Source organism: Oncorhynchus mykiss, chromosome 1 (genome assembly GCF_013265735.2).
Source record: "Oncorhynchus mykiss isolate Arlee chromosome 1, USDA_OmykA_1.1, whole genome shotgun sequence".
Classification (NCBI taxonomy): domain Eukaryota; kingdom Metazoa; phylum Chordata; class Actinopteri; order Salmoniformes; family Salmonidae; genus Oncorhynchus; species Oncorhynchus mykiss.
In genome coordinates, this window is record NC_048565.1 from 85284853 (window position 1) to 85298110 (window position 13258).

The window sequence follows — 13258 nt, forward strand, 5'->3', positions numbered from 1 at the left end:
ATCTGCTTAACCTCTGTGATGATCTAATGTTTGGACCCCATTGTCCTGGGACACCTACTCCTGCACACAGAGAGCCTACTGGACCCGTTCCAGCTGGCATATAAACCAGGCCGTGGAGCTGAAGATGCACCGGTCTTCCTCCTTCATCAAATCTACATGATCTGGATAAACCACGTTCAGACGCCACAATACTTTTTGTAGATTTGTTTTTATCTGCTTTCGACACATTACGTCCTGATATTCTGGTGAACAAACTAGTGACCATGAGCATCAACGCACGTCTCATCAACTGGATCAGGTGTTCTCTCACCAGTCGGGTCAGAAGAGTGAGGTTCAGTGTGAATACATCAGAACCCACTAACCGCCAATATAAGGGTACCCCAGAGCAGTGTCCTTTTGCTGGTTCGGTTCACCCTCTACACTAACATTTGCACCCAAATAACACCAGAAGGTGAAACAGTAAAGTATGCAGATGATACAGCAAGGTGTTGGTTTAATAGAGGTGTCCAGGATGACTACAGGACAGAAATAAGGAAAACACATTCTTAAAAGGGGGAAAACAAAGGAAGTGACAAACCTCAGAAATATAAAAGATGATACCGGGCCCATCCACATCGACTTCAAATAGAATCAGTTGAGCACAAATATCTTGGAACTATAATAGACTCAAAACTCTCCTGGACTCAAACACAACAGATATACAACAAGGACTGTATTTCCTGAGGAAATTAAAGAAATATCAGGTCAATAAAAAACAACCACATTATGTTTCCAAGTCTGGTAGAACAGTTATCCATCTCTATTAAAACAACCACATTGTGTTTCCAAGCCTGGTACAACAGTTATCCATCACTATTAAAACAACCACATTGTGTTTCCAAGCCTGGTACAACAGTTATCCATCTCTATTAAAACAACCACATTATGTTTCCAAGCCTGGTACAAACAGTTATCCATCACTATTAAAACAACCACATTGTGTTTCCAAGCCTGGTACAACAGTTATCCATCACTATTAAAACAACCACATTGTGTTTCCAAGCCTGGTAGAACAGTTATCCATCACTATTAAAACAACCACATTGTGTTTCCAAGCCTGGTACAAACAGTTATCCATCACTATTAAAACAACCACATTGTGTTTCCAAGTCTGGTAGAACAGTTATCCATCACTATTAAAACAACCACATTATGTTTCCAAGCCTGGTACAAACAGTTATCCATCACTATTAAAACAACCACATTGTGTTTCCAAGCCTGGTACAACAGTTATCCATCACTATTAAAACAACCACATTGTGTTTCCAAGCCTGGTACAAACAGTTATCCATCACTATTAAAACAACCACATTGTGTTTCCAAGCCTGGTACAACAGTTATCCATCACTATTAAAACAACCACATTGTGTTTCCAAGCCTGGTACAACAGTTATCCATCTCTATTAAAACAACCACATTGTGTTTCCAAGCCTGGTACAACAGTTATCCATCTCTATTAAAACAACCACATTGTGTTTCCAAGCCTGGTAGAACAGTTATCCATCACTATTAAAACAACCACATTGTGTTTCCAAGCCTGGTACAACAGTTATCCATCACTATTAAAAACAACCACATTGTGTTTCCAAGCCTGGTAGAACAGTTATCCATCACTATTAAAACAACCACATTGTGTTTCCAAGCCTGGTAGAACAGTTATCCATCTCTATTAAAACAACCACATTGTGTTTCCAAGTCTGGTAGAACAGTTATCCATCTCTATTAAAACAACCACATTGTGTTTCCAAGCCTGGTACAAACAGTTATCCATCACTATTAAAACAACCACATTGTGTTTCCAAGCCTGGTACAGTTATCCATCTCTATTAAAACAACCACATTGTGTTTCCAAGCCTGGTACAACAGTTATCCATCACTATTAAAACAACCACATTGTGTTTCCAAGTCTGGTAGAACAGTTATCCATCACTATTAAAACAACCACATTGTGTTTCCAAGCCTGGTACAAACAGTTATCCATCTCTATTAAAACAACCACATTGTGTTTCCAAGCCTGGTACAACAGTTATCCATCTCTATTAAAACAACCACATTGTGTTTCCAAGCCTGGTACAACAGTTATCCATCTCTATTAAAACAACCACATTGTGTTTCCAAGCCTGGTACAAACAGTTATCCATCTCTATTAAAACAACCACATTGTGTTTCCAAGCCTGGTACAGTTATCCATCTCTATTAAAACAACCACATTGTGTTTCCAAGCCTGGTAGAACAGTTATCCATCTCTATTAAAACAACCACATTGTGTTTCCAAGCCTGGTACAACAGTTATCCATCTCTATTAAATCAACCACATTGTGTTTCCAAGCCTGGTAGAACAGTTATCCATCTCTATTAAAACAACCACATTGTGTTTCCAAGCCTGGTACAAACAGTTATCCATCACTATTAAAAACAACCACATTGAGTTATTCTGAAGAACATGGAAGCGCTGTTCTTGGAGACAGTAGTGAGGGCAGGAGTGAGAATTGCCACTGACCTGACACACCCACTCAACCAGGAGTACAGCTCCTACCATCAGGCCACAGATACTGACTCCATCTTTACAAAAACCCCAGAGCCCAGAAATCAGCTATTCCCACCAGTAGAAGTCAACTGAATAAATAACTAATAATAATAATAATAACAACAACTAATCCCTACTGTGCTGTGATTTGTTGAGATGCAAGACAAGTTTCCCGAAAATGGACACACAAATAATAATAATTAATAATACAAAATAAGGCGATTTCTTTATGGTTGGACACACACAACTAAAGCATTTTAGAGAGATAGAGAGAGAGAGATAGAGAGATAGAGATAGAAAAAGTGAATGTGTGTGTGTTAACTGACCTGGTGGGTGGAGTAGACTGGCCTCTACTTTGTGAGGGACTCGTGATGGCACTTTCATACTGGCACGGATCTGGTAGAACCTGGGAGACAAACCGTTAGTAATGAAAACAACAGGGAGGACATAGTGTTCTTCCAGGACTGGAACCCAGGCTCTTACAGCTGTCACTCCAACATCTTGATGACGAAGGTAGACACTGCATGTTCTAGTCCAAGGTTGCTAAAGGATGTAGGAATTCTAAGCACAGAACTCATTTGATGGGACATACTGTAGCTTTAACCCAACTGAAATTAGAACAATTGGCCTATTAAAAATCTCTAGCCTACAGAGCCTTCAGAAGGTATTCAAACCCCTGGACTTTCTCCACATTCTGGTGTGTTACAGCCTGAATTTAAAATGATTAAATGTAGGTTTGTCACTGGCCTACACACCATAATTACAAAGTGGAATATGTTTTTAGATTTTTTTGACAGATTCATAAAAAATGAAAAGCTGAAATGTCTTAAATCAATAAGTATTCAACCCCTTTGTTAGGACAAACCGAAAGAAGTTCAGGAGTAAAAATGTGCTTAACAAGTCACATAATATGTTGCAAGGACTCCGTGTGCAATAGTGTTTAACATGAGTTGAGTGACTACCTTATCTCTGTACCCCACCACATATCTGTAAGATCCCTCAGTCGAGCAGTGAATTTCAAACACAGATTCAACCACAAAGACCAGGGAGGTTTTCCAATGCCTCACAAAGAAGGGCACCTATTAGTAGATGGGTAGAAATAAAAAAAGAAGACATTGAATATCCCTTTCAACATGGTGAAGTTATAAATTACACTTTAGATGGTGTATCAATACACCCAGTTACTACAAAGATACAGTCCTTCCTAACTCAAATTGCCTGAGAGGAAGGAAACCGCTCAGGGATTTTACCATGAGGCCAATGGTAAGTTTAAAAAAGTCAAGAGTTTAATGGCTGTGATAGGAGAAAACTGAGGTTGGATCAACAACATTATAGTTACTCTACAATACAAACCTAAATGACAGAGAAAAAACATCTGTACAGAATCAAAATATTTCTAAACACACATCCTGAGATATTTCTGTATTTAATTTTCAATACATTTGCAAACATTTCTAAAAATATGTTTTCATTTTGTCATGAAGTTGTGTGTGTAGATGGGTGAGAAACACATGTATTTCATCCATTTTGTCATGAGGTTGTGGGTGTAGATGGGTGAGAAACACATGTTGAATCCACATGTGGAATAGGTCAGGAGGTATGAATACGTTGTGAAGACAGAGTATAGAAAGAGTCTGGCTCTGTTGGGGTCATCTATAGGCCTGTAGTTTAGAGTGGAGACAGGGGACAGACAGCCTCGTAAGAAGAGAACAGTCGGTGTAGGTTTACTAAAGGCAAGTAAAACGAGCTTGAACTTTTCATGAATGAATAATGAGCACTTTCTTTAACACTCACTTGTGTGTTAAACTCACATTTAAAGTATTGATGGGTAAAGAAAGACCAGGGCCCATATTCAAACAAACATGTACTGATATGGGATCAGTTCTCTCTTTACGATCATAATGAATAAGATTACACGACAACCTGGGTGGACCTGATCCTAGAACAGCAGTCCTACTCTGAGACTGTCTGCTGGTCAGTGCTCTGCTCAGGACAGGATTACAACATGCTGTCTCCTTTTGAATGTACATTTCCCAGATGTGTAAGAGATGTTTTGCTGGTATAACCTGACCACTAGGCTGATTCAGAGCCGTGGCTGGTATAACCTGACTACTAGGCTGATTCAGAGCCGTGGCTGGTATAACCTGACCGCTAGGCTGATTCAGAGCCGTTGCTGGTATAACCTGACCGCTAGGCTGATTCAGAGCCGTGGCTGGTATAACCTGAACACTAGGCTGATTCAGAGCCGTGGCTGGTATAACCTGACTACTAGGCTGATTCAGAGCCGTGGCTGGTATAACCTGACCGCTAGGCTGATTCAGAGCCGTGGCTGGTATAACCTGACCACTAGGCTGATTCAGAGCCGTGGCTGGTATAACCTGACCACTAGGCTGATTCGGAGCCGTGGCTGGTATAACCTGACTACTAGGCTGATTCAGAGCCGTGGCTGGTATAACCTGACTACTAGGCTGATTCAGAGCCGTGGCTGGTATAACCTGACTACTAGGCTGATTCAGAGCCGTGGCTGGTATAACCTGACTACTAGGCTCACTTGAAGCCGTGGCTGGTATAACCTGACTACTAGGCTGACTTGAAGCCGTGGCTGGTATATCCTGACTACTAGGCTGACTTGAAGCCGTGGCTAGTATAACCTGACCACTAGGCTGATTCAGAGCCGTGGCTGGTATAACCTGACCACTAGGCTGATTCGGAGCCGTGGCTGGTATAACCTGACTACTAGGCTGATTCAGAGCCGTGGCTGGTATAACCTGACTACTAGGCTGATTCAGAGCCGTGGCTGGTATAACCTGACTACTAGGCTGATTCAGAGCCGTGGCTGGTATAACCTGACTACTAGGCTGACTTGAAGCCGTGGCTAGTATAACCTGACTACTAGGCTGATTCAGAGCCGTGGCTGGTATAACCTGACTACTAGGTTGATTCAGAGCCGTGGCTGGTATAACCTGACTACTAGGTTGACTCAAAGCTGTGTGTGTGTGTGTGTGTGTGTGTGTGTGTGTGTGTGGTGTTGTTACATTGTGATGCAGCACCAGAAAGGAACAGCCTATTCCACTGTTGTGTCCGTCTGAACCACATCCCATGTTCGCCATATGTTTCCAATGGAAGGAAAGCAGACAGCCGGACACAGACCAAAATACACTAGGATATGGACTAGTCTTTTATCACACCTACGTAGCAGACAAAGGACTCTGCATATAAGGTGCTATTGAGATCACTACGGATCAATGTTCCCTCTAAGCTGCGCTCGTGCGTAGTTCACTGGGACTGCCAAACAGAAGAAACATCAGCCCTCGCAGGGAAGCAGGAGATTGAATTTCATTCAATTTTAGAGTTTCCCCTTTAATTAAAACTATCAACGCTTCGCTCTACTGTGGGAATTGTGATCGAATCAATGCAATATTAGCCACTTTCAATGTAACATATCGAAACAAAACGAACTATGCAAGACTTAGTTTGCATAACTACCTGCAAGAGGTTTTGTTGTAGACAGAACGCATCGGAATTCATTGTATTGGCAGGCAGGACTCAGTGTACTCTGCACCGGGATCTGCTTGTTTTCAGATCAAAGCAAGAGCTGCATGCAGCCACGTGTGCACATTCTGTTCATATCCTTTGTTAGTGAGTTATTAGCCCAGTTATAGATCATTAGTAGTCAACAATAGGGGAGTGCTTGCTTCCTACATGTCTAGACATCTTCGAAAAGTGAGTCTGGTAAGAGCACTTTTTTTTGTCTTAAAAGGGGAAGTGTTAGATTATTCAAGCCTGTCTTATAATACAAGTAGCCAATAGGCAGAGGGTAGCATAATGTGTCTGAATCTCTGTAATAATGGTGTGGGTATAATAATGCATTTTATTTTGTAAAGTGGTTTCTTGCATTCAACAACAACAACATGTTCAGTCACCTCCTTGTCTGAAGGACAAGTGGATTAACATATTAATGTCAAGTCAAAAGTCTCAAGGAACGTAGACCTACATTAAACACCACACATTGGCTGCTACTGTAGGTTGAATGATAGAACAGCTATGTCCATGTTAGAATGTTATGGGAGGCATTTTCTCAATTGTTTTTGATGGTAGGCCACTCTAAATTATGATCAAATAGCCACAGTTGCCTACCTGACCATTGTCTGAAACTGTAACTTAAAGCAGGTACAGCCTCAGTGTTCACAATAAACGCACCCTGGAAGTTGCACAGAATTTTCACAACTTTCAAGTTTGCACTCAGCAGACCTGAAAATGAGAGGGAACATTGCTATGGAAACTGTACAGTTTTTTTTCTGGCTCAAAAAGGGGCTTAGGTGCTGGGAGTGGCGAGGAGGGTGTGGCAGCGGGCGTGGCAATGAGCACGTCTCAGTGTGGCTTCATCTTAGAGAACATTTTAAAAGGCCCCCATCTTGGCTCTGTAGATTCAACATTTTGCTGTTTTAAAGCAAATTTTCTGCGATTATACATATTCTGCCATGGAGCCGAGAGAAAAAGACGCAGTTTTAAATGCTAGTTTTCTTCTATTCTACACATTTTGCCATGGCTAAGGCTGTGTTCTTTTTCTCAAACATAATAACAAAATGAATACTGCTAAATTCATTGTTTTGGGATATTTTATTCTCCCTGAATGTGAAACTTTATTTTGGCGATGGTTAGTTCTTAAAGATGATATTATTTCAAATATACACTGAGTGTACAGAACATTAGGAACACCTTCCTAATATTTAGTTACACCCCCTTTTGCCCTCATTACAGCCTCAATTAGTTTTAGAAAGTAAAAGCGTTCCACAGGGAGGCTGGCCCATGTTGACTCCAAAGCGTTCCACAGGGAGGCTGGCCCATGTTGACTCCAAAGCGTTCCACAGGGAGGCTGGCCCATGTTGACTCCAAAGCGTTCCACAGGGAGGCTGGCCCATGTTGACTCCAAAGCGTTCCACGGGGAGGCTGGCCCATGTTGACTCCAAAGCGTTCCACGGGGAGGCTGGCCCATGTTGACTCCAAAGCGTTCCACAGGGAGGCTGGCCCATGTTGACTCCAAAGCGTTCCACAGGGAGGCTGGCCCATGTTGACTCCAAAGCGTTCCACGGGGAGGCTGGCCCATGTTGACTCCAAAGCGTTCCACAGGGAGGCTGGCCCATGTTGACTCCAAAGCGTTCCACAGGGAGGCTGGCCCATGTTGACTCCAAAGCGTTCCACAGGGAGGCTGGCCCATGTTGACTCCAAAGCGTTCCACGGGGAGGCTGGCCCATGTTGACTCCAAAGCGTTCCACAGGGAGGCTGGCCCATGTTGACTCCAAAGCGTTCCACGGGGAGGCTGGCCCATGTTGACTCCAAAGCGTTCCACGGGGATGCTGGCCCATGTTGACTCCAAAGCGTTCCACGGGGAGGCTGGCCCATGTTGACTCCAAAGCGTTCCACGGGGAGGCTGGCCCATGTTGACTCCAATGCTTCCCACAGTTGTCTCAAGTTGGCTGGATGTCCTTTGGGTGGTGTACCATTCTTGATACACACAGGAAAACTGTTGAACATGAAAACCCAGCAGCGTTGCAGTTCTTGACCCAAACCGGTGCGCCTGGCACCTACTACCATAACCTGTTCAAAGGCACTTCAATATGTCGTCTTGTCCATTTACCCTCTGAACAGCACACATACACAATCCATGTCTCAAGGCTTGAAAATCCTTGTTTAACCCGTCTCCTCCCCTCCATCTACACTGACTGAAGTGGATTTAGTGACATCAACCAGGGATCATATCTTTCACCTGGTCAGTCTGTGTCATGGAAAGAGTAGGTAATCAGAATGTTTTGTACACTCAGTGTATATAGGTCCATTATTCTTTCTACATATTTTATATCTGCTTTTAGTCATTTAAGTTTACGATTTAATTGTTTTTCCATCACCAAAATTCATAATATAAAAACAGTTTGGAGCTAGGCGAACAGTTTAGGCTGCCTGCCCAATGATTACAATGGAAGAAAAATCCCTGCAATACAACGGTGGGTAGAGGCCACTGTGAAGCAGGAAGCAAAAAGAGAGCTTTCCATCCTCTCTGAAGCCGACGTCATGGGAACTCTGTTGGGGGAATATCTAGGCCGCAGCCGGCTTCCTGCTCTGCTCCACAGCTGAGTCCACTACAACCAGACACTCAGCCCAACTGCGTTCTGATGGCTACAGACACATTGTTCACTTAGTGTAGCCGAGTGTCACGCTACACTGGAATGTCAGCTTCCAGAGTAGTTTAGGCCTCAGGGACCGTGAAGAGTCAATGTTACAGTAGGACAATCTGCGTGATGAACATCAGTGTACAGTGTGGAGTTAAAGATCTGAAGGCATGTCAGTATCTCAGTGGTCTTGTCTTGCTAAAGCCAACCATTGCTGCAGGAAGCACATTTGGCCTTAAGGTTGTAAACATTACAAAGGCGTCAATGTGTACAAGAGGAGAGGCTAGATAGACTTTCTAATAGGTTCATTGTAGAATGATGTGTGGAGAAGAGCCCAAATCACCACTAAATTCATGTTTATCATTGCAGCTTAAAATGTCCAGCCATAAACCCCAAATAGTTTTGTGAAAGCTGGAAAGGCCAAGGCTCTCATTGTAAAGGTTTGACCCACAGCCACTGTTAACACAAATCAACACCTAGATATCACAGCACAGCTACACTGCCACTGTGAAGCGAAGGGAACTCTGCATTCCAACACTGAATGAAGCACCACAACAATGGCAAGTCATGTGACCTGTCCTTGTCAAGACAATGGTCGTCAGGTCCTGTGTTAATATACACAAACCCTTGGACCCGGAAAAATACTGTTTTTCTACTTGGCTGAGGAAGACTGTTACTTTTGGTCTCTGCACTACATTTATGCCAGTTACCATGGGGTTCCAAGGCCATTATCACACCATGCTCCACCATCAGGGTTGTGTTCATTAGGTATTAAATGGAAGGAAACAGATTGAAACAAGGAGGGACTACCTGAACTTGTCCAATAAGAAACACTAATTTTCATTTTGTTTACCGCTGTGTGTCTTATTGAACACAACCCAGACCATAATCAAGAGATCAGACATAATGGATATGTGTTTCACTACTCAGACCTGATGACTTGGGTGACAGGTTTCTGACACCATGTACAGGAACCATCGTGACAAATCTAGACTGGATTCCTCTCAAAAGGTAGCATGACGCACGGCATGCAGATGGTGGATGAAAATAAGAACTGGCAGTCAAACGAGTGCATCTACAAACGGGACTAATAGCCTATAGCGACAGTGGTAGCCTGGAAGCGTGCGGTAGGCTCGCTTAACATAGATATGACAGAGTCCCTCTGCTCAAAATGTCTACAAATAGTGTCCCTTTAAATAAAGTCAGTCAGGCCTCTTGAGGTGAGCCAGTGTTTACTTGCTAGTCAACTCAACGACCCCAGGCGGGGGCTTTCTACTCAGACTGCATTAGAAGGTGGAGGATGAGGACTTTTACACACACAAATCAATAGAAACGGCCATTTGAATAAATGACCAATAGCGTGTCTGAAGAGATGGACATCATTGTAACACAATTATGAGATGGAAGAATGTCACTATCAGTTTGTTCAGATGCAGAGAGAGCAGCCTACTTGGAGGACATGGGCTTGTTATTATCACTGACTAACGTGTCTCAATTCAACCTCTTTGCCTTGAAACGGATTTGAATAATCCTCCTGGTAACATCATTATCGTTCGGCTGAGGAAAAGTGTCCCACCACAAGATACCTGGCATTGCCACCATATCTTAATCATATCCATTAGAACAGGGCGTGTGACATCTATATTGACATCAAAACGTCACAATCAAGCTTCCTTTCATTTACAAAATAGGGACTGGGGGCTAAGTGAGGATGAAAGTTTCAGTCCCTGTAGCTTCAAGCAATAACAACAGTATAACACTAAATGTAAACTTATTCAGAAACTTGAAAATCGAGGCCCGTGGAATTTCCCCAGAAAGCCTTGGTGTGCTTGATAAGCAGGGCAGCCTAGAAGAAGCACCACAGAGGGCTGACAGTCAGTCTGCAGAGCAGTGAAGAAGAGACACAGTCACTCACCCTCTTTGGAACAGGTCCACATTGTAGAACTTGTGGAGCTCAACAGAGAACTCCACCGTGGCCTGCACCTCACTCATGTTTGGCTTCAGAGGCAGACAGAAGGCTTACATCATCTGGGACATTATGACCCCTGTGGAAGGAGGAGAGCATCCATGTGAGTTACCTGAACTGATGTGAAGAGGAGTTATCATCACACTGGACACAAATACAGGAACAACCTTGAGGCCTTTCTCTCTTCACACTAGTAGAGAATTACAGTGGAGCATGTGTTCTCATCACACACACCCTCAGGCGGTCAGGCAGTCACCTACACACACACACAGCGAAAGTACAAATCACGCAGGCACACACACACACACACCTAGTCAACAGCAAACAAACAGTCGCACTTGGCTCAGCTGTTTCCAATAACAAGCACCGAACACCCAATCCAAACAGACCCATGAGGGCTGCTGCCTGCTGGGTTCTCTGCTTCAGATGTAAATAACATGTCTTTCCTAATTGGCTGGCAGCTCAGCCAAACAGAGAGAGAAGGTGGGGGGAGACAGAGAGAGAGGGAGATGGATGGGGGAGAGCGAGAGTATGGGGGGGGAAGGAACAGCTATGAATCACACGCTAAAATAGTCCTGAAATACTATATCAACTACTGGACAATACTAGAAATACACTAAGTACGTGTCTACAGGCCTCCAACAGGTCTCCAACAGGTCTTAAATTAATTCAACTTAGTCAAGCCAAGTCTTAGGGGCAGAGGAGAATTGAACCTAGTCTGAAACACACAGGTGGAACGAAGACCCAGAGGGCAGATTCGGCGCAATGGAGCTGAGAGAAATTGGCATAGCAAAATCACCCAGAAGCCCTATAAATGACTCATGTGAGGAATGAATAAATGACAGTCTTGTAGAGCTAATGGTGCCATGTTCCTGGCAATGAAAGCAGACGAGTTGGAGGGGGAAGACAATATGGCCGGCTGCAGATTTGAAGGAGATAGATGGCTTAGATGTGACTGAACTAAAGAGACCTGGGCTGGGTTATTTAGAAAACACACAGGAAAGAGGCCAAGTAGGGCAGAGAGGGTACAGCTAGCAGGGTTGTTATGATATCTAATGCCAAGGAAGCCTTGAATACAGACTGTTTAGATCTCTCCCTAACACTCTCTTTCTCCCACCAAGTCTGTCATGTTCTGTCTCTCTGATCTCTGACTCTCTCTCTCTCCGCCTCGACCGCTCTCTCTGGCCCTCTCTGTCAGTTTCTCTCTTCCCTTCTCTCGTTTTCCTCTCTCTCTATCCCCCTGCCCCCACTCTTTCACTCAGAGATGAAGGAGGGAGACAAACAACAAGACTGGCATGGTTTTCTCAGGCAGATAACCAGAGAGACTCTTATGTATTCATAAACAACCAAAGCAAGCCACCATACATAACAAGCTCTCCATCTTACAGCAAGGAATGCTGTAAATTATTGAGTGAAAACGCAGGGAATTTACTTTAATCATATCAACACCGTATTCATAAAGCTTCTCCTCAGAGTAGGAGTGATGATCTGGGAACAGTTACGCATTTTAGATTATAATGAATGGACAGGGAGGACCTGATCCTAGATCAGCACTCCTCCTCTAGGCAATGCTTTACTTATTAATATAGGCACATAAATTATAGGATAGACAAGAATATCACTGTCTAACTAACAGTAGCATCATCCATAGACAGGCTGCAAGAAAATGAGAACACTGTGTTGCATGAGAACACAGTCTCTGGGTTTCCATAGTTTCCAAAGCCATGTCATAAAGTGGAGGTGCTGGGAGCAGGGCATGTTAAAACCTGTTGCACATTTCTCTTATATGGGACAACACCAGTACCTGCATCTGCACGCTTCACAAAGCAAAGTGCATTCAAACGGAGATGGCATGGCTATCTGAAACAGGGCCAGAGATAGTGGTGCCAAGCCAACTTTAATTAGAACAAGTGTCATATTTCTCAACTGAGTGCAACGTTTCCGTTTGAGTGATCAAACGGGTTCCTTTAAGTTGGTAATAGTTTGAAAACGCTGTGGTGGTGAGCTGCTCCGAGTACAGTTACAAAGCCTAGATCCACTAAGTTATGTCTACCAGTAGGGTCTACCTGTCCAGCAGGGTATTTGCTTTGCATAGCAGAGTGTGCATGCTGGTTTAGGCTACTGTTTGCATGGCCAGCTACCCATTTACTAACTGAACAAACAAATAGTCAAATGACTGAGATTTAGCAACACAATCACAATTCACAACTGAACTGACAGAATGATGCAAAACAATACAGTCTAGATCTAAGACAACATTACCGATTGTACTGATGAGGAAACAGGGGAATGTAGCCTACTTAAGATAAACCGGAGAGTCACCCTTATTGTTCTTCCCTCATAACTCAGCATGATGCAGACTAGAACACATTTAGGTTACAGTATAGTACAGTATAGTTAGCTAGTATGCATGTGCTTTTCTAATCCACTGTGTAGTGTGGTGCCAACCCGTTTCCTTCCTGAGTGCAGCTATGTGTGCTTTCTGATTAATAATGCACCTTATAATAATCTATGGAATTCACACTCCACTCCCTGGTCTTTTGAAGCCAATGCTACTCC

General features: G+C 43.4%; 1 protein-coding gene across 3 annotated transcripts in view; it reads right to left on the reverse strand.

Annotated features, from left to right (window-relative positions):
- LOC110510598 (protein FAM135A) overlaps positions 1–13258 on the reverse strand; it is a 52304-nt gene that overhangs the window by 37515 nt on the left and 1531 nt on the right. For 2 of the 3 annotated variants that reach the window (XM_036987640.1, XM_036987635.1), the window contains exons 2-3: positions 10649–10778; positions 2893–2972 (exon numbers count right to left, since the gene is read on the reverse strand). In XM_036987640.1, the coding sequence (XP_036843535.1) occupies positions 2893–2972; positions 10649–10725 (157 nt within the window). In that variant the 5' untranslated portion in view covers positions 10726–10778. The remainder of the gene's footprint in view (positions 1–2892; positions 2973–10648; positions 10779–13258) is intronic. The other variant, XM_036987644.1, reaches the window with a different exon arrangement.